Source organism: Balaenoptera physalus (assembly GCF_965194825.1).
Source record: "Balaenoptera physalus genome assembly, chromosome: 10".
NCBI lineage: Eukaryota > Metazoa > Chordata > Mammalia > Artiodactyla > Balaenopteridae > Balaenoptera > Balaenoptera physalus.
In genome coordinates, this window is record NC_138889.1 from 1,309,554 (window position 1) to 1,329,395 (window position 19,842).

Genomic DNA, 19,842 nt, shown 5'->3' on the forward strand with positions numbered 1-19,842 from the left:
GGCTGTCGGAGGGTTTGGAGCAGAGGACGGACCCAGTCTAACCGGCCTCTTAGAAGAATCGCTCGCTTCCTGTGTTGCCCACAAACAGGACACAGGCAGGCGGCCTGAGACAACGGTGAGTCGGACCAGGTGCAGCCCTGACGAGAGGGCAGCGGGCGGGCTCTGGACGCGGGTCAGGGGTTTGCTGATGGGCTGGACGTGAGGTACAAGTATAGCCACGAGTAACCAAGACAGAACAGAACTGTGTCCACTGCTCCAGGCAGAGTGCAGGGGACAACGTGACAGTAAGTTTGGGGTCATGTGCTTGTTACACTCACAGGGAAGGTGAGTGGACGGCGGTGCCTGGAGCCCCGACGGGGATGAACGTGGGAGAGAACGAGTGTGGAGACTGCTGCCAAGGCCCGTGGGCGAGGCCTCCGCACCGAGTGAAGGCAGAGGGCAGAGGCGGCCTGGGAGTAGCCTGAGACGTCCAGCACTTACAGGCCGGGGTGATGAGGAGGGCACTCCCTGCCCAGGTGCTTGGACAGGAAGCTGGGGTCACTGGGCAGGCAGGTTGGCCCAGGGACCTCACCCAGGAAGGGCCGGGCGTCTGCAAGCAGGTGGGTGCGGAAAAGCCACGCCAGGGGACTCTTCATCACACAGACGGCGTCACCGTAAGCGTCTTTCAAACCCCAGCTCCGTGCACACTCCCCAGCGGAAGCCCCCCACGCGCTTCGTGGGGCGCGGCATAAGCCAGGCAGGGTGGCTCGGCGCCCAGGCTGGCCCCGTCCACAGAGCCTGTTCCCACCGCTCAGCCCCGGGCTCCCCATTCGAGGCGGCACAGGAAGAGCTGGTTAGTTTGGACGAGATCAGGGACGGGGCCCCCCAGCCGTGGTCCACCAGGCTCGCTTCAATAAGCTCCACTTCTCTGCCCCCAGCGGGACCCTCAGGCCCAGCCCCCTGTGACCGTCTGCCCTTGACCCGGCTCCGCTCTTGGGCCCAGGGGCTGCGCACCACTGCCCCGTGCAGACCCCTCCTAAGCCACGCATGGGCTCCCGCCCTGGGGAGGAGGGTGCTGCTGGAAGGCTCTCAGCCTGCGGTTCCCCACCCGGTCCCCCCGCTCCCGGAGGGATCAGCTCGTCCCCTTGGACTACGATTGGAGACCGTCCGTTTGTGGCAGGAGGATCCAGACGTCGCCGGGGAGACGCACTCAGCGCCGGGGCCAGTGCACATGCCACTCCTGGCCACCCAGCACGGCCCCACCCCGCCCACCACACCGGAACGGCGATGGCCAGGCTAGCCGTGTGCCCGGCACACGCGGGATAAGACAAACACCACCAAGGAGAATCGGATGCAACTCTGTGGCTTTACTGCAACTCAAGGCAGCGAACCTGAGCCCAAACCCGGGGCTCATCCCGGGGGGGCTTGTCCGGGGTCTGGACGGACAACTAGAAGGAAGGCTGCCCCTCCCCCGCCGCCTGGCCCAGGGCGGGGGCCCCGGGACCCCAACACTCCTGCCCAGGCCCCTGCGGCCACACCTTCTGCCCGCGGCCTCCTGGACCCTCCGGAGCAGCCGCCTCTCCTCCTGGGCTGACGCTGCCCCTCGCGGAATGAGAGGGAAACACGCTGTCTTGGGAGGTAAGGCCCAGCGTTCCTGACCGTCAGAGGCGATCCAAGTGGGGTGGAAGGGGGCCGGGGTCTCTCCACCGGACCGACTTCCTCCCTGGATGGCAGAGAAGGCTGGCCCAGGTGCCCCCACCCTCCACAAATGGTGACACGCCCCCCAGCTCAGGAACAGGGCCCACAGGGACACTCAGAGGAGCAGACTGTCCAGGAGCTGTGCCCCACTCACCCCACGGGGGACAGTCCCAGCCAGACCCTCCATCCCGCCCGCGGGAGCAGCGAAGTCGGACGGCACCAGCCACAGAGCCGGGAAGCTCTTCAGGGAGGGGCCCTCCCTCGCCCCCAACTCGCTTCTCCGGTTCTGCAGGGGAGGGTCTGAACTGCAGCCGTGGGCACGGCCAAGGCCTGGCTCCCAAGGGGAGGGACAGAGGGGGCAGCAGCAGGCCGGCCCGCGGTCAGTAGGGAGGGCCTGCTGCCGCCCCGCCGGGAGGCCTGCGGGCCGCTCAGTTCATGTACTGGTGCCGGCCCAGGTAGGGCGTTTCCGTGAACTGTACCACCGGACCCGCCATCTTCTCCTCGAAGACAATGACCTGGGGAGACGGCCAGTCTGTCTCGGAGCCGGAGCAGGGGCCCACTCGGAAGGGGCTGGCCAGAACTTCCGTCCTCCCCTGCCCACCAAGGGCCCCTGGAGAAACACCATGATACAGGGAGGGCAGGGATGAGAAGGGGTCCCAGGAAAAGTGCTCCCACCTGGTTGAGGCCTTGGTCCAACCAGGCACCTGGGAGGTAGAGGGTCTCCTGGGGCCCGATGTTCCAGTAGCGCCCAAGGTTTCGGCCGTTGATGAATACAACCCCCTTCTCCCAGCCCTTTAAGCAGAGGAGGGGAGGTGTTAGTTGACTACATAAACCACCGAACATAGAGTCACACGGGAGGCAGAGGCACACACAGGCCGTGAGCTCTCCTCTCAGCTTCCCAGGGACCAGACTCATTCCAACAGCCGCTCGGTAACGGGCGGGGAGCTCCGGGTCCCGTTCCCCCTCGTGCTGAGCCCTGGCAGGGCACCGGGCTCAGACTGGACCACCGGAGCCCAGACCTGAGAAGCCCACCAGGTGGCTCCTCTGCTCCGACTCCCTCCCGCACCCACGGAGGCCACGACGGAGACCCTCCGGGCACACGTGGTATGGGGGCTCCACGAGGCCAAGCACCAGGCTGGGGCCCAAGGAGCGGAGCCCAGAGCAGCTGGCAGGCGGGGCTACAAACCTCCAGCTTCACAAAGGTGTCACAGGGGGAGACGGAGACCAAGAGCGGCCCCAGGAAGAAAGCAGGGAGCACGGGCACGTCAGGGGGAGGGTTCCACTTGTCTGCGTGGAACCTATGCGCAGGACAGAAGACGAGGGGTGGGGGGCGCCTTCTCAGGTCCTCCCCGCCCTGTGAACCGGCGCAGCAGTGGCAGCCGGGGGAGGGGGAGGGGCAGGGGGCGCTCGGGCTCCGGTTCTCAGGCCGTGGGGGAGGGCTGCGGGGCGGCACCAAGCCTGGGGCAGCCTCGGGCCTCCTGGCTCTCCTGCAGCCCGTCCAGCTGCTCCCACGCTGCGCAGGGCAGGACCCACCTCTGAAAGAAGCTCTTCTTCATATCCAGGCTGTAGATTTTGAACTTTTTCAGGGGAGAATCATTCAGATAGATATTTCCGATTAAACCTGGGGGGACGAGGCAGAGACACTGAGCGAGGCCGACGGTGGGGGGACAGCTGACCCGCCGGCTGGGCACATACACGGAACATTTCTGCAAAGTTCAACAAAGGACTCCTGCTGAAGGGCCAGCACCCCTAGGGGGCTCTTTGCACGCATAAAACCTTTCCCTGCAGCCCCAAAGCCATGAGCGCAAGTGACAGCAGCGCCTGCCAGGCCCTACAGCGTGCAGGGAAGGAGGTGCCCGAGGGCAGTGTCAGCCTCTGGCCCCTGGGAGGGGGGCGCTCCCTTCTGGGGGCTGAGAATTCCAACACCATGAAAGGAGGCCAAAAGGACACGTGTGATCAAGAGGTCACAGCGGCTCCAGCCCAGCTTCGAGGTCTGTTCAGTGGAGTCCCAGACGAAACAGACCTAGTAACTCGGCCAGAAATCTTCTACACAAGCCAGCGTTAAACGCTTTTTTTCAAGTATTTAAATTGTGAACACACAGCACCATGGCCGGGACACCCAAGGCTAAGGCACTGCACACACTTTAACAGTGACTTCCCAGCACCTCGGGGTGGGGCCCACTGTGTGTCCTGCGTCCTCTCGGTCACAGAGCTGCTGAGTCGCCAGACTGGCAACCCGGACAGGCTGGGGGTGTTCAGAGGGCTGCAGACCCTCCTGAACTGCAGGTGCAGGTGTAGGGGGTGCACACGGCTCTGGAGAGGAGGTCTGCGACTTGTGAACCCTGAACCCTTCCAGAGGACAGGACTGCACCCCCCCGGGAGGGCCTGCGACCAGGGCCAGGCTGCCTTCCCCTCTGCCCCCAGGAGAACAGAGGAAGCGAGGGCGGCCAGCACCGCGAGCTCCTCAGGGAAGAAGCTGAGACCTAGGGAGGAACCCGGGGGGCTTTCAGGGGAGGGGAGCGGAGGGGAGGGGAAGCACACTGAGGCCCCTCTGGAGGGGCACATTCCCAGGACCCAGGAAGTCCCCGGGGCTGGGCCACAGCTCTTCCCCGAGGTGACAGAAGCAAACGGCCACGAGAGCTAGGAGGGCACCAGGCTTCCTCCAGGGTAGGATTTATTGTCCGAGGTCCTATTTCATAACCACCCACATTTTGATAGATGATAAGAAAGAGGCAAGTTCAAGCAGAGGAGGTTCAGGGAGCCCAGTGGGATGTTCCCGGGGGGAGGGCCCCCAAGAGCATGTATGTTGTTCATGTACGTCCTGTGCCCTCCTCCCCACCACCAATGAGGTCACCGAGAGGTTTCCAAGGTGGATTGAAACAGAAACTCAGTGTGAAGAACCAAGAAGGCACGGGTCCTATGCCACCTCCCTCCAGGGGCCTCCAGGACCCACCTCCCTCCAGTGGCCTCCAGGACCCCACCTCCCTCCGGTGGCCTCCATGACCCCACCTCTGTCCAGTGGCCTCCAGGACCCACCTCCCTCCGGTGGCCTCCAAGACCCACCTCCCTCCAGTGGCCTCTAGGACCCACCTCCCTCCGGTGGCCTCCATGACCCTACCTCCGTCTGGTGGCCTCCAGGACCCACCTCCCCCCGATGGCCTCCAGGACCCACCTCCCTCCAGGGGCCTCCAGGACCCACCTCCCTCCAGGGGCCTCCAGGACCCACCTCCCTCCAGGGGCCTCCAGGACCCCACCTCCCTCCAGGGGCCTCCAGGACCCCACCTCCCCCCGATGGGCCTCCATGACCCCACCTCCGTCCAGTGGCCTCCAGGACCCACCTCCCTCCAGGGGCCTCCATGACCCCACCTCCCTCCAGGGGCCTCCAGGACCCCAGCTCCCCCCGATGGGCCCCCATGGCCCCGCCTATGACATCAGCCTCCATGACCTGCAGGTGCTGCTGTGGAGAAGGGACAGCCACGCGTGTGCTGTGACCCACCTTTGCGCTGGTCGTCGATATTAGTCCCGTAGTTGACTCGCCCGCAATTCTCCACCAAGATCCTCAGCACCGTGAACCCCTGCTGGGAGCACAGAGGGCGCTGACGAAGCCTGATTCCGACCACCGGGTCACAGCTGCCCCTTGGGGTTTCTCTGTGGAGCCCCAGTTCTCCCGAAACTCTGAGGACGGGATGGGGGTCCCTGCTCATCAGAAAGCCACGCCCACCCCCAGCTCTGTGGCCGAGCAGCCCCCTCGTCCAGGCCTCCCTCCAGGGCTCCCGCCGCACCTGCCCAGGAGGTGCCTGGCACCAGCCTCTCAACCCCCGGGACAAACCTGGACCAAGGGGACGACAATCTTCTTCCTCTTATAGTCCAGGAACCCTATGGAGACCATGTTCACAAACACCTGCCAAAGGAGCAGACAAGACCCACCCGCGTCAGCAGGGGGCAGGCGTGGGGGTCCCTGCCGAGCGCTCAGAGGCCGGGGTGAAACGAAGGCCCCAGGTTCCAGCGGGCAGCCCAGCCGGCGGGGATGGGCCATCTCCACACACGGGTGCTGCCCATGAGAGCCTCAGGGGAGGGGTCTGGTGTGCGGTGGGTCACAGCAGTTCAGAGGGTCGCCCCTACCTGTCCCCGGTCCCGCACACAGGCACTGAGGATGCCAGAAGAGGTGATGGTGGTCTCGTACAGCGTGTACCCAAAAGACTGCCCATTCCCCCCGTTTATCGGGAGGTTCTCCATGTTGAGCGGCTTCTCCGAGGTGACCGGCTGCACAGACACGAGACGGGAGGCAGAGGCTCAGCACAGAGAGGCGGCCTTGCCTTCTGGGGGCGCGGGGAGCCGGCAGCCCCCACGGGGGTCAGCACGCGGCGGGAAGGGGCGGGGGCGGAACGTTTTTTCTATTTGACTTCTATTACATGATCAAGCTCCACAATCCTGATTTTGGTTTCTCGTCAGTCTGCAAGGCTCTCGGGGACAGGGACGGAGGGCATGTGGTAAGGACAGAAGGCAGGCTATGCACAGTGGCCTCGGCGCTTTGTGACCAGTGTCATCTCTGCACCACGGCAACCCTGAGCTGGCGCCGGGGGATGCGCCCGGCCTCCTCCCTCCTCTCTGCCTCCCCCCCGCTGTACTCCCAGCTCCTCCTCTGGTTCCTTTCATCCCTCCGTCCCTCCTGCTTCTCCACATGCGTTTGTCCTCTTTTCTCTGAGCTCTGAGGTTGGGGAGTGGAGCCCAAGGCGGTGGAGACCTGGGTTTCGCCTCCTCCGGGCCAGCCCGTCCGCCAGCGGCACGCACCTCCTCCAGGTAGGGCAGGGCGTCCCACAGGGACAGGTACAAAGCTGGTATCACTGGCTCATACGCCGTCTTGGGAAGAAGGTCAGGTGGGGCAGGAAGAGGGGCCCCTGCAACACAAGCAGATGGCAGGGCCGTCCCAAAGGGACCCCAACAGTCGCTGCGCCTCCAGCCTCCGCCGCCCCAGCTCCTGCCCCTCCTGGCCCGCCGAGACCCCGCCAGGAAGGCGAGGCCAGGAGGCAGGTCGGCAGGGGCTTGCTCACATCCTCAGGAATCCTGACACCTAGGAGGAGGTGAAGCCGGCAAGACCCCAAATCGGATGAGAACAGTCGCTCAGACTTGCCTGTCCTCGTTCCTGCACACGCATCACCTGGGGCTGAGGCGGGGGATGAGGGGTTGGGGGGAGAGGAAGCAAGTCTCCTGGGGTCGCAGAGCAACAGCCAGCCGGCGCCCAGCTGGGCCTGTGCCTGCGCGTGCAGGTACCTGAGATGGAGCCGAAGAACTCCCGGAGCCCCGTGTACTTGGCCGTGTAATCCCCGGCCTCCGTCAGCACCGCGTCATAGTCTGCAAGACACTAGCCGTGTCACGGGCCTCAGCCCCCAGGACGGAAGTGTGGAGGCAAACGGGCGGCGGGGTCCTCGCCCCAGCAACGTGGGAGGCAGAACCCTTGACGTGAGCCGTCAGTCAAACTACCATACGCACTAGACGCGACCGAGTGCCCCCAAACTGCCCAGTCCCTGCATTCCAGGCAAGCGGCCAGGGTCACCTCATCCCAGGGCCCTGAGGAGGGGAGGGGCTACCCCCACCCGAGGGCCTCCCCTCCCGGCCTGGGCCCCCCTCCCCTCCCCAGCTGGCATCCAAAGGCCCAGGCACGTCAGCTGGCTTGTCTCCTACGGCCCTGGCAGCTTAAAAGTGACCGTCCAGACAAAACCTTGCCTTCACATTAGAGGTGCCAGCCGCTGTCCCCGAGGGACGCCCCACGAGAGCCCAGGCATGGGTGTGGGGCACCGCGTCGGGGGCACTTGCCGTAGCTGGTGACATCGGACTTGTAGTCCTGGAGGTGCACGGCTCCACTGATGAAGCCAAAGTTGGTGCCACCGTGGAACATGTACAGGTTGATGGATGAGCCGGAGTCGACGATGGCGGACACGGTTTCCAGAATTTCTGTGGGAGGAGAAGGGCGCACGGAGCTGGGGCCTGGGGCGCCGTGAGCCCGGCCCCCCTCAAGGTCCCCCTCACAGCTCCGTCCTTAGGTCTCCCTAAACCCAACCACAGTCCATGGTGGGGGACGGGACCCCGGCCCCAGAGCCCGGCTTCCAGCTGCTTTCAAGTCCCAGGCGAGTCCGCACCTCACACGGGCTGCAGCTCAGGCCCACCCGCCTGCCGGCGACGCTCAGCTGGCGAGACCCAATTAGAGACACGGTTCTGACCACCTCCCCGCCCCACCTGGACTGGAAAATGAGCCCGTGACACAGACAGTAACGGCGGAGAAGGAATATGAATGGTTAATACATATCTCTATAGAGTTTAAAACCCCGGCACTGGTCCAAGAAATGAGACCTAAACAAGGACCTATCAGACAGCAAACGCTGACATTATTTAACACTTGGTGTTGATGAATCTGTGGGGAATGGGCATCTCGTTAAACAGTGGAGGGAGGATTGTCCCCTTCCTGGAGGGCAGTTCAGGTAACACAGATCAAACCCGCATGAAGAAAGAAGGGCTACTGCCGGGAACTTATCGCAGGGAGACACACCAGGTGAGCCAAACTGACGCGCAGGGTCGCCCGCTGCACGGGGTCCGTGAGCACAGACCCTGGAAGCACCCAGGTCCTCATCAATAAGAGATCGTGGGTACGCCACCGGCCCAAGGGGGTTCTCTGCATTCTCCAGAACAGGGGTGGAATCCACACCGCACAGTGTAGGCAGCTGGGCCACTGGAACAGGCAGGTGGATGAGCAGACGCACCCTCACCTGCCCTCACCTGCCCACACCTGCCCTCGCCTGCCCTCGCCTGCCCACACCTGCCCACACCTGCCCTCACCTGCCCACACCTGCCCTCACCTGCCCACACCTGCCCTCACCAGCCTCACCTGCCCACACCTGCCCACACCTGCCCTCACCTGCCCTCACCTGCCCACACCTGCCCTCACCTGCCCTCACCTGCCCACACCTGCCCTCACCGGCCCTCATCTGCCCTCACCTGTCCACACCTGCCCTCACCTGCCCTCACCCGCCCACACCTGCCCACACCTGCCCTCACCTGCCCACACCTGCCCTCACCTGCCCTCACCTGCCCACACCTCTACCTGCACGTGCACCCGGGGCGGCAGACAGAGAGACAGAGGGTGCCTGTACTACACACATCGAAATGTCTGCTCTGGGCTCCGAGGTTTTTATTTCTCCTTTATACACGTCCTGTATTGGCTAGACGTTTGCGATTGGCATGCATTACTCCAGAGCAATTACAGAGACACCCCAAAGCCGTGTCTGACTGCTCGTGTCACCTGTCAAGACAAACAGCTCTGGACGCTCAGGGCTGACTGTACACGCAGAGACTCCCGGAGCCCCACACCCTCAGCTAATTCACATCGATTAGCAGCTTATCTGGAACTTATTCCTGCTTCTGAGGCCAGCACACAAGCTGGACGGGGGTCCCACAAGCACCCACCTGAGGAATCCAGGATGCTGTGGGGGCCGCCCCACGAGTCAAACCAGCCCGTCCAGCACTCCATCACCATCCTGAGCTGGACGCCCTGCGCACCACAAAGTGAGAAGTTAGCCGGCACCTCCGTCCTCCCCACCCTTCCCTGGCTGCACACCTGGCCTTCGGGGCCGCTGCCAGCAGAGCACAGGGGAGCCCCCAGGGGACCCGCACCGGCTGGTCCTCCACGTGCGGCCGCCACGTGGCAGGGGGTGGATGGGGCTACCAAAGTGGGCACAGCAGGCCTGGGGCCTTAATGGGGTTTCGGTGCTGCATGCGGCGCTGGCGGGGAACCCGGGGACCTGCCCGAGGTGAGCCTTCGCAAGAACGCAGCACCTGACCTGCAGTCCTGACAGTGGCTTGCTGATCTAGCCCCATGTGTCCTCTTCAGGGCAGGAGGACTTTCTATCGGGGAAACCCACCTCTGAGAGCCACACCATGGACACAGACCCTCAGATGCTGCGTCCCTCTGGCCGGAGGAGTCAGGGGGCTGTGGAGCGGCCCCTCTCCCACGTCTAGCTTGGTTTCAACAGAAGTACGCAAAACTGGACCAAAACATGAGGGCGCTCCAGCTTCCACAGTGCAGGCTCTGCGGCCCAGCGCCCCGCCCCCCGCCCCCACCGCCTCGGCCAGGACGCTCGAAGGTCTAACACTGCTTCGGCGCCCTGAGGCTGCACAGGACTGCCCCCAGGACGCAGCGGCCAGGCCCGGGCCCAGCTCCGCTCTGCCCACGTGCACAGAAGCAGCGGGGGAGGTGCTGGCCCGACGGCGGCCCCGCAGCTTCCGCGCCACAGAACCCTCCTCCCGCGCCGAGCAGCCCGCGACTGTCGGCCTGGCGTCCGGGCCCAGTGCACACAGACCATCGCTGCCCCGCCCAGGGGGCGGCAGGCTCAGGGCCTGTTGAGCAGAAGGGCCCGACCACGCCATGGGAGAGGCCACATAAGTCACGACAATTCTCTAGCAAGGCCCGGGGCTTGGTTTTCTTAGGGCTGCCTACCTCCCGAGGGGACACTCGTACCACATTTGGGTCACTAAGTCACACAGGTCAGCAGGCTCCAGTGCCAGGAGGGGCCCACCTGAGGGCTGGGCTGAGCTGTCCACCAAATGGCCCAGGTCACCGTGGCTCAGGGCTGGCTCGGCACCAACTGTGCTACATGCCCTGACCTGCCACTGCCGGGGGACACCGTCCTGGAGTCTGTGTCCTCGACTGTAAAACGGCTACACGGCGGCTCGTCAAGTGGCTACTGGGACAGTCACATGAGATGAGGCACCTGGAGCCCTCAGCACACGCTGCCTGGCCCTGGGAAGTGCCCAGAGACACCCGCGTCCAGGCTCCCGTCACCGGACACGGGCCGGGCCGGCAAGGCGCAGCCGGACACCCTGAGTGAAGCAGGGCAGGGCCACCAGTGACCATCTGCAGGGGCCTCTGATCTGAAGAGGGACAAGTCCACAGCCCCTTCTTGGAGGAAAACACGTGGCTGAGCAGCGGGCGAGAGGCCGGTGGCCACGGGCGCCATGGACAGGCCAGCCGGCCTGGGGCCACCTCTCCACGGACGACTCTGCAGGCGCCCGTGGGGAGCATGGCTCTTCTGGGGGCTCTCCAAGCATCACCCCTTTGACCCGCATACGGCCCTACGAGTAGGTGCCAGCACGATCCCCACTTCACAGAAGAGGGAAGAGAAGCTGGGGGTCACAGCGCCGTCCTTGTCCTGGACGGCCCTACTCAGATCCTGGGCAACTACGTACCTAACGCGTCTCTTCCAAGTGGGTCACAAACTCCCCGAGGGCAGAGAGCCTGTGGTCGCGGACCCACGCCCAGCAAGCGCGGTACGGGGTGCGGGAAGGAGGGAGGGTGCTGGGCCTCTACCCACCTGCACGCTGCCGCCCCCAATCTGCTGAGCAGCCCGCCGGGCCCCCCCATCCTGCTTCCTCCTGGGCACCCCCTGCCCGTCCCTCTAAACAGCAGCACATGGTGGCCCTCAGCCCTGGGGGCGTCACACTGCCCTGCGGGCCTCCTGTGGCCGAGCCTCTGGACACCACCTCTGCTCTAGAAAAGGAGTAGCCGGAACGGGAGGCGCCCCAGCACCCCTGCCGGCGTCTATTCTCGGGGTGGGGGGAGCGAACCCTCCAACAGCCCCGCCGGGTGCAGGCCTCAGGGCGGCACCCAGGCCCCGCACATGACACAGGGCGAAGGTGGCCTCCATGCTGCCAGTGGGCCGCCTCAGCCGGACCTCCTCTCCCCTTAGGGGGGAGGGGAAATCGACAAAACAGGACGTCACTGCAGGTTCCCATCAGCCCCACGGATGCTGAGAAACATCCGGACACTCCGCTCCCCTCCGGCCTGGGCGGACCAGGCCCCCGCCTGGCAGATGACAGCACTCTTTCTGGGCCCAGAGCAGCCTGACCAGTGACGGTCAGACACAGGGCAGGGACGTGTCTCTCCCCTCGATCCCCAGGGCCCAGACTGAGCCCGTCTGGGGCCAAATTGAGTCCACAGAACTCTAGTCAAGAGGCCTCTGTGAGCGCACCCGCCTAGAGCTTCAGAAAGGGCCCCTTCTCAGGAGGCTGGAAACCACCTCCCAGCACCAGCTGACCCAGCGACCCCTCAGAGCAACCGTCACACGGCCCCCTCGCCAGCGGCAGGCCACACGGGTGCGGCGCGGGCCGTGCAGGGGCAAGGCGGGCCGAGAGCTGCAAGGCTGGGCCCACAGGCCCTCCGGCCCAGCTAAGCTCCTGACACCACGGCTCAGCTCAGCTCACCTCCTGACCTACCTGGACACTCAGCAGAAAGGTGGTTAAAAACTGCAGCTCGTTTTGTGACTGTAAGTTGATGGTGGCCAGCGCTGCAGGTGGAAAGGAGAAGAGAAAACAGCTATCACCCAAAAGCCAGGAGGACTCAGAATTCCCCTGACCGTTCTCAACTCACCTGCAAATAAACTAATCTTGACACCACCTTCCACCTCCAACCAGAGTTTAGTTCCTCTGACACCAGGAGACTTAGCCGGTTCATCTTGGAAATTCCACCACTCAGCACAGACCTCACAGAGATCCACTTGCTAAGCATCTGTGCTCGATTTATGGAATTTTTACAACCAGAGTGCACTTCTGTTCATTACTCCTTGCAGGAGCCCAGAGTCTCATCTTTACTTTGCACCTCCAGCCTCCGGCACTGGGTGACGATCTAAGTGAAGATTCCCTTTTACATCTCAGATGAAAGCTAGTTTTCTGTCCCACCCCAGCAATATTTTCCATGGCTTTCCACCAGGGAAAGGTACGCCCGAGAAAGATGTGCTATGTTTTGCCCACGGCCATGAACGTGGCCAACCCCGGAGCAGAAGCTGGCTCTGAGGCTCCTTGTCCGCCTCCTGCCCCCGGACGGAGGGTCTCGCATGGCCGGGCCTGAGCTCTGCTGCGCCCAGGAAGGCGGGATGGTCACCGAACCAGCCTGGCCGCCCAGCCACCCTGACGCCCTCCTGTCGGACCCGAGCCCCGATCACCACTGATTAGAGACAAACGACAGCTGGGGCTCCGGGAGGCCAAACAACTTGCCTCAAAGTCACAGCGCTGGGAAGCAGGCCCACCCGATGTGGGTAAGACCCCACATCCGGACCCTCCTCACCTAAAGTGGAGACCCCTGAAGACAGCGGGCGGGTCTGAACCAAGCCGGCAGAAACCTCGGAGCCCAGTGTACCTGCTCCCATCACCCCCCCCGACAGCCCGGTGAACACAGGTGAAGGATGAGGAGGTGGGGCCACAGGGAGAAAGAACGGGGCAGGAGACACAGCAGAGGCCACCGTTCAGGGAAAGCTCGGGAGCTTGAAAAGGGTCTGGGGGTCTGTAACCAGCCTGCGAGAGCAGAGGTGACCACCCACCCCAGCCCAAGGCCTCCCGCGGACCCTGCCTCACGCCCCCCTCCAGCCTCCCCACCGCCCTGTGGCCAGCCCCCCAGGAAAGCCAAGCACGGCGGCCCCGGGCACCAGGGCCTGTGGGAAGAGGACAGCTCAGGAGGCGGTTCCTGCCCCTTCCTGCCTCCAGATACCCGCCATGACGGCCCAAAGGGCTCCCCTCCCGAGTCAATCCCGCCAAAGACAGCCCTCCAAACCCCACTCCTGGTTCCCCACAGCGGGGGGCACTGGTCACAGCTGTTAGCAAGTACGCTGTGAGAAAAGAAATGTATCCAAGAAGAACGAGATGCAGGAAACGGAAGGATTGGGAGAAGAAAGTCGAGGCGGTCACCCAGAACGTAGAAGGAAACGGTGAAGACAGAAAAATGCTCAAGAGCTACGCAGCTCAGAGGGGCAACACGCACGTCGGACCCACAAACAACCAAACCAGAGAAGAGACAGGACAGCACAGCAGGGAGAGGCCACCGCAAGGATCACACTGTCCAAGTCAGATCCGCGAAGGGGCGGGTCCCACAGAGACACCCTGAAGCCGAATCCCACAACAGGATGCGCTCGTCCTCTGGCAGCGACAGCGGATCGAAGAAAACGACAGGACGACGGCTTCAACGTCCCAGGACGTGGGACTCCAGGGGACCCGGGCTGCCATCAGGCTGGGGACAGTGGGGCGCCGGTGCCATCGGACTGGATCAGAATCCGACACACAGAGGCGCCTGAAAACACCATGATGGGGGTTAGGAAGCTGTTGGTAAAGTGTTTGTTTAAAGGAGAGACAGGGAGAAGGAGGGACAGAAAAGAACTTAAAAGGAAAGGAAAACCAATGAGATAATTACACTGGAAGCGAGTCGACCACAAACACCGTCCAGAACACCGGATGCACCGCCCGGCCGCGTTTACGTGTCGAAACGCAGGCCCCGAGCATCGCGTCCATGAGGGCCGGGGAGGGCGGGGGGCATGAGGGCGGGGCCGCCCCAGGAAAGCCGTGGGGCGAGGGTGGCAGGAGAGACCTGAGCCCTCAACCGGAACAAGGGTTTTACGTCCCTAAGTACAGAGCTCTCTGCGTGGGATTTACAGTCATGGAGGAAGAGCCAGGACGGAACGCTAAACAACTCAAAATGGTCACTCCTGGGCAGGGGAGGCGGAGGCTCCACGCTGTTTCTTCAGAAGCATCTCTAAGGTTTTACTTTCACACCTTGTGAAAGCCTTCCTGTAATCACATTTTTAACTAATTGAACAAAGTCAATCCAGGCGGCAGGCGTGGGGCAGGGGCTGGGTCGGGGCGAGAGGCAGGGCCTGCGGGGGACAGGGCGTGGGGACCAGCAGCCCAGGAGGCCTCCCTCTGCGGACGCCGGCGGCTAAAACGTGCTCCCGCCTCCAGAGGGTCCTGCCCGCAGGACTCGAAGCCCCACAGCCCCTCCCAGGCCCTGACCCGACCCGACAGGCGGACCAGGCGGACCGCGGGGAGCCTTGGAAGCCGCCACGGGGACACAGCGCCACCGCGTGGACACGACGGGAAACTTGTCGGGAGGAGAACAGGACCGAGCTGCCCGAAGTCAAGGTCGGAGAAACCGTGCCCTGGACGGCCAGTGAGAAGAAAAGAGACCAAAGGCCCCATCGGACGGGTCAGAGGTGACGAGCACAACTACTTAAATGTGTCAGGTGGAGGTCACTGCGACCTTGAAAAGGGTGGTGTCGGCGGAGAGATGATCACAGGACCTAAGACAGCAGGAAAGGGGCCGGGGAGCCAGTGAGCGTGGACGCAGGGAGCGTGGTTAAAAGCGGGGGCAGAGAGAGACGGCTCTGCGGGGAACGGGTCGGGGGGCTTCTCAGGAGGAAGCAGCTACACAGGCGTGTGCGGGCGGGAAGGACCCAGGGCAGGGAAATCGGGTGACATGGGCAGGGCAGGAGAAAGGGTTTCGCTCCAGGTGGGAGCGTCTGGCCCGGAAGCGGTGCCAGGTGGGGCGTCCACAGTAACAGGGAGAGAGGTGGAGCGAGGGCAGGGGGACGCGGGACGAGGGCCACGTGCTCACCCCCAGACACCGCCGCCCAGATGACCGGCCGGCGCTGTGGGCCACGCAGCCCCGGGCAGGACTTGAGTGAGCTGTCCCCACGGGACACCCGGCACTTGGTCTGCCCGGCCCTCTTTGTAGGACCGTGTCCGCTGCCCCGTGTCCTGCAGGGCCCTGAGCGTCCCTGGTGCTCAGCGACTCGGCCACGCAAGCCCACCTCTCACGGCCCCTCCAGACCCGAGGCCCTGAGCTTTGGGGCCCAGCCCCGCGCACACAGGAGAACAGGCGTCAGAGACTCCTTTGTGGCTAAGGCCATCCGAGGAGCACAGGCAGGCCAGGCCGCCGTCCCGTCCCCCGTCCCCATCCCTGCGCACAGCCTCCAGGTGGGTACCTCCGTCCACAATCCCCTTGCTCAGGCCGTCCTTGTTGTCTGAGGTCAAGAGCAGCTCCACGATTCCCCGGTCCTCCAAGGCCTGTGGAGGAGTGACATGAGTCAACCTGTTGTTCCTCAACCCCCCTGCCACGTCACACACTGAATTCCCACCGCGCGGCAGGCTGTCAGGCCCAAGGGGTACTGGGCAGCTAGCTGCTGGTCCCGGATGGATGGCCTGTCAGAGCCACTCGGCAAGGCCGCCAGGCAGAAGACTGCAGGGCTCCGGACGGAGGGGCCGGGACCCCCAGGGCAGCCCACCCCTCCCTGTGTTGGGCCTCGCTGCAGCCACGCGCCGGGGGAGACGGGAGGGGCGCCTTGGAGGGTGCACATCACAGGATGAAACCGCAGCGGGAATGCGCGTGGTGCTGGGGCCGACCGGCGGCCGCGGCTCAGGAGCAATCTCCATCATGCGGGCGCCCCTGCGAACGCCTTGCACAGACCGTCCTGGTCAGCCTCACACCTGACATTTCACTGCAGGGCGAGAAGCCTCAGAGACAAGGGCTGCAGCGTCCAGAGCTGGCGGGCAGGTGCGCACCTGAGCCGGTCCATCCCCGTCGGGCTCCGCACGGGGCCTGGGGCCTGCGGACCAGAAACCCCAGCAAGGGCACCTTCCCGACACTTCTTCAGGTATTATGACAGGACTGCTTATTTCAACCAAACTCCTTTGGAAAGAGGTGAGGCAGTGAGCAGTGACTAAGGCTCCCGTCCGCCCGGAGGCCGTGAGGACGCAGCAGAGAGGCCTTCGTTCTCAGGACTTCAGTCGGGGGAGGCAAGCGCAGGATCGAAGCAGCCAGCCCGTCACCGATGCTCGGCAGACCCTGCTCAGGCCCCCCATGCACGGCATTGGGGGGTGGGGGGAACACGCTGGACAATGTCCATCTCCTAGGGGCACAGACTGACCGCCTGCACCGCGAGGGAGAGTCGCTGCCCCCGAGTACCCGCCACCCGCCAGGCAGAGCTGGGCTGTGTCGACCACCTCACTGCTTCCCCACAGGGCCGAGACAAGGACGCTCCCGCCTCTGCTGTGCACGTGGTGACCCTAAGGCTCAGAGGGCAAAGTGACCTGCCCGTGGCCATCCTACGCAGACAGTCCCACATCTGCAGGGCCGCGAAGAAGCTGCGCACGACTCAGGAGCACATCCTCCCAGGGGCTTCAGTGATGATGATGATCACTCCTGAGCCGCGGCCGCCGCTCCCAGGGGAAAGACACCAGTCGGCCCCAGCACCACACGCATTCCTGCTGCAGTTTCATCCTGTGATCCGCACCCTCCAAGGCGCCCCTCCCATCTCCCCGGGCGCGTGGCTGCAGCGAGGACCAACGCAGGGAGGGGTGGGCTGCCCTGGGGGTCCCGGCCCCTCCATCCGGAGCCCTGCAGTCTTCTGCTGAGTGGCTCTGACAGGCCGTCCATCTGGGACCACACAGGCGTCCCTTTGTCCACCTGTCTCACATGCACCCCTTCCCAGACACCAGGGTCACGACTGGGTAGGGGAGGTCTCTGCGGGGCTGCCCCTGTCCCCAGCGGGGCAGCTTCCTTCTCTGCAGCCCAGAGATTCAGTGAGCACCTGCTGGGGAAGCCCAGCCCAGGAGAGTCTCGGGGGCTGTGCTGGGGCAGTAGATGCCCTCCTGGCCTGAGCCCTGGCCGGGTTCCTTCCAGCCAACCCCAAGGAGGAGGCCAGGGTGTGACTGGGCCTGACCGTCAGGACTGATCTCTCCCCATCCAGCTTCAGGAACACTACCCTCCCCAAAGACAGTCTTGCCCCTACACAGGGGGCTTCTGCGGGGGGGGCGGGGGGCAGGGGAGAGTGGGTAAGAACCTACAAGCCATCTGCAGGGACTAAAGGAATTCCAGATGGACACAACTCTGCCTGTGACAGCAGAAGGGATGCCACCCAGGACACCAGGGGCCGGAGCAGCTCTAATTAAATTAGTGGAGTCACTGAGGCCACTTAAAGCTTCCTCGCCTCACACAGGGGTCGACCCTTCCAAGTACAAAACACCGGTGTTGCTGATAACATCACGGTCCTGTTTACTGACTGCTCACTGGATGCTGGAACAGCACTGCGTCTGCAACCTCCCTACACGCACACTGTGGAGAGGCAAATCCTCTTGTTAGCCCAACTGCACAGAAGAGGAAGTGGGGGTTTAGAAAAATGAATGCATTTATTCCAGGTCTCATCCACCAAGTGACAGGAACCACCTCTGAGCAGAAGCCTGTCCTTCTAAGTGTCGCCCTGGGCCTGCCCTTCCCTGCTCTGCCACACACTCAGTCAGGGGCTCCCACCCACCCACACGCTGGAATCAGATGTCTGAGCTCCACCCCCAAGACCCTTAGTTAATGGGATGCCATATGGCCTGGGCACAGTGAGCTTAAACGATTCCCCAGATGAAGCCAATGTGCAGCCGACAGTGGGGCAGCTGCTTTGGGTGCTGGAGTGAGAGCAGCAACCCACCCCTCCAGGAAGGCCTCCAACCATCGCCCTCAATCAAGGTAGTTCCATTATTCTCAGCCCCATGTGTACTGCGATCCCCATTAAACTCAGCCAACAGAGGGCAAATAAGTGAGGACCCTGTTGGAATAAAGGTCCGGAGAAAGGATTCACCAGTTAATAAATGGTGCTGGGTGACGTCAGACCCTCACATCGCACCAGAGCCCAGAACACCCCACGAAGAGGTGACCCAAGTTGACTCTTACCTTCTTGACGTAAGGCATGTAGGCAGGGTCTTTGTTGTAGGAACCATACTCATTCTCCACCTGCACAGCAATGATGGGTCCTCCGTGCTTGTACTGGGAAAAGAGAACAATCAGAAGCTGAGTGTGCAGTGCGAACCGTACTAGCTAATGTCACCACACTTATTGCCAATTATAGCAAAACAACCCATTAGAAAGTGCAAGTCTCAAAAGGTTTGGTATATAATTGAGTGGTGTCAGTAAGACAGGGGGCAGGAAGCGCCAGGCCCTCGTTCCCCTATGGAAACATCAAACAAACAACTGCACACTGACTGAAATAACTTTATAGGAACTCTGGAAACCAGTCAAATGTTTAAGCAAATGAGTGAATACCCAATCAAGAAAAAGACATGTTCAAAACAGTAGGAGATTCCATGGTTTCAATCACCTTTGTCCCACCGCCTCCCTGGCGTAGCATGGTGCAGTCAAAAGGACGCATCCCAATTTCCAGTTCCCTCCCTGAGGACAGAAGGAGCAAGATGGAACTTGTTTGCAATGTTCTGGGCTGTCTGTAGCCTCCCCAGGGGACTAGTTTCTGTCTCATCTGACTTGGAGATCAGACAGAAAATGTTGACATAGTTTGGACCTCAGGCTGGAAGCTGCAGAAGGCAGTGATGGGTCACAGCATGTAAACATTTCAGGGAGACTACAAACCCATGGATGCCTGGGGGCAAGGGATTACAGGCAGAGGAATACGATAGAACATCTAAAGTCACAAGAAGAAACCAGGGAGACACTCTTTGAGAAATCAAGATGTAAAAGCAGCTGGGAGAAATTTAAAAAAAAAAAGAAAGAAAGAAAGAAAGAAAAGCACACACACAGGCCAGACAGGACACATGCCAAGAAAATATCTGAGAAGATCTTAAGCCTGCATCGCAGGCTGATCTCAAGGCCCAGGAGCCCACTAAATAGTAAAGGTGTCCCCAGAAGACAGCAAACACTGGGAGAGAGCACTGTTTTTATAAATGCCCAGTTTTCGCCCAAAAAACACAAGGCATACAAAGAAACAGGATAACGTAGCTCACTCAAAGGAACAAAATAAATCTCTAGAAACAGTCTCTAAAGAAACACACATGCTTAACTTACTAGACAAAGACTTTAAAACAACTGTCATAAATATGCTCAAAGAGCTAAAGAAAAACATGGACAGAAATCAGGAAAAGGACTTACGGACAAAGTGAGAATATCAATAAAGAGACAGAAATGATTTTTTAAAAGAACTATACAGAAATTCTGGAGCTGAAAAGTACATTATCTAAATAGAAAAATTCACCATAGGAGTTCAACAGCAGATTCGAACAGGCAGAAGAAAGAGTGTGCAAACTTGACGACAGGTCATTTTGAATTACTGAGTCTGACGGGCAAAAAGAAAAAAGAATGAAGAAAAGTGAACAGAGCCTGAAAGACTTATGCAAATCAGTAAATATACTCATTATGGGAACCCCAAAAGGAGAAGAAAGGGGCAGAGAGATTATTTGAAGACATAATGGAGGAGACATGGATATACAAATCCAAGAAGCTTCAGTGAACTCCAAGTAGCATTAAACCAGAGACCCACATCAGTACACATTATCAAACTGTCAGAAGACAAAGAGAGATTC

At 61.9% G+C, this 19,842-nt stretch overlaps 1 protein-coding gene across 10 annotated transcripts in view; it reads right to left on the reverse strand.

Moving 5' to 3' along the window:
• Positions 1 to 1,326: 1,326 nt before the first annotated feature.
• GLB1L2 (galactosidase beta 1 like 2) overlaps positions 1,327 to 19,842 on the reverse strand; it is a 39,729-nt gene continuing 21,213 nt past the window's right edge. For 7 of the 10 annotated variants that reach the window (XM_082409561.1, XM_082409567.1, XM_082409565.1 and 4 more), the window contains 14 exons: positions 18,206 to 18,298; positions 15,471 to 15,552; positions 11,941 to 12,011; positions 9,136 to 9,220; positions 7,492 to 7,629; positions 6,949 to 7,029; positions 6,469 to 6,575; positions 5,800 to 5,940; positions 5,507 to 5,578; positions 5,174 to 5,255; positions 3,211 to 3,298; positions 2,864 to 2,975; positions 2,353 to 2,469; positions 1,327 to 2,192 (listed from right to left, as the gene is read on the reverse strand). In XM_082409561.1, coding sequence (XP_082265687.1) covers positions 2,106 to 2,192; positions 2,353 to 2,469; positions 2,864 to 2,975; positions 3,211 to 3,298; positions 5,174 to 5,255; positions 5,507 to 5,578; positions 5,800 to 5,940; positions 6,469 to 6,575; positions 6,949 to 7,029; positions 7,492 to 7,629; positions 9,136 to 9,220; positions 11,941 to 12,011; positions 15,471 to 15,552; positions 18,206 to 18,298 — 1,356 coding nt within the window. In that variant the 3' untranslated portion in view covers positions 1,327 to 2,105. The remainder of the gene's footprint in view (positions 2,193 to 2,352; positions 2,470 to 2,863; positions 2,976 to 3,210; positions 3,299 to 5,173; positions 5,256 to 5,506; positions 5,579 to 5,799; positions 5,941 to 6,468; positions 6,576 to 6,948; positions 7,030 to 7,491; positions 7,630 to 9,135; positions 9,221 to 11,940; positions 12,012 to 15,470; positions 15,553 to 18,205; positions 18,299 to 19,842) is intronic. The other 3 variants (XM_082409562.1, XM_082409560.1, XM_082409564.1) reach the window with 2 other exon arrangements.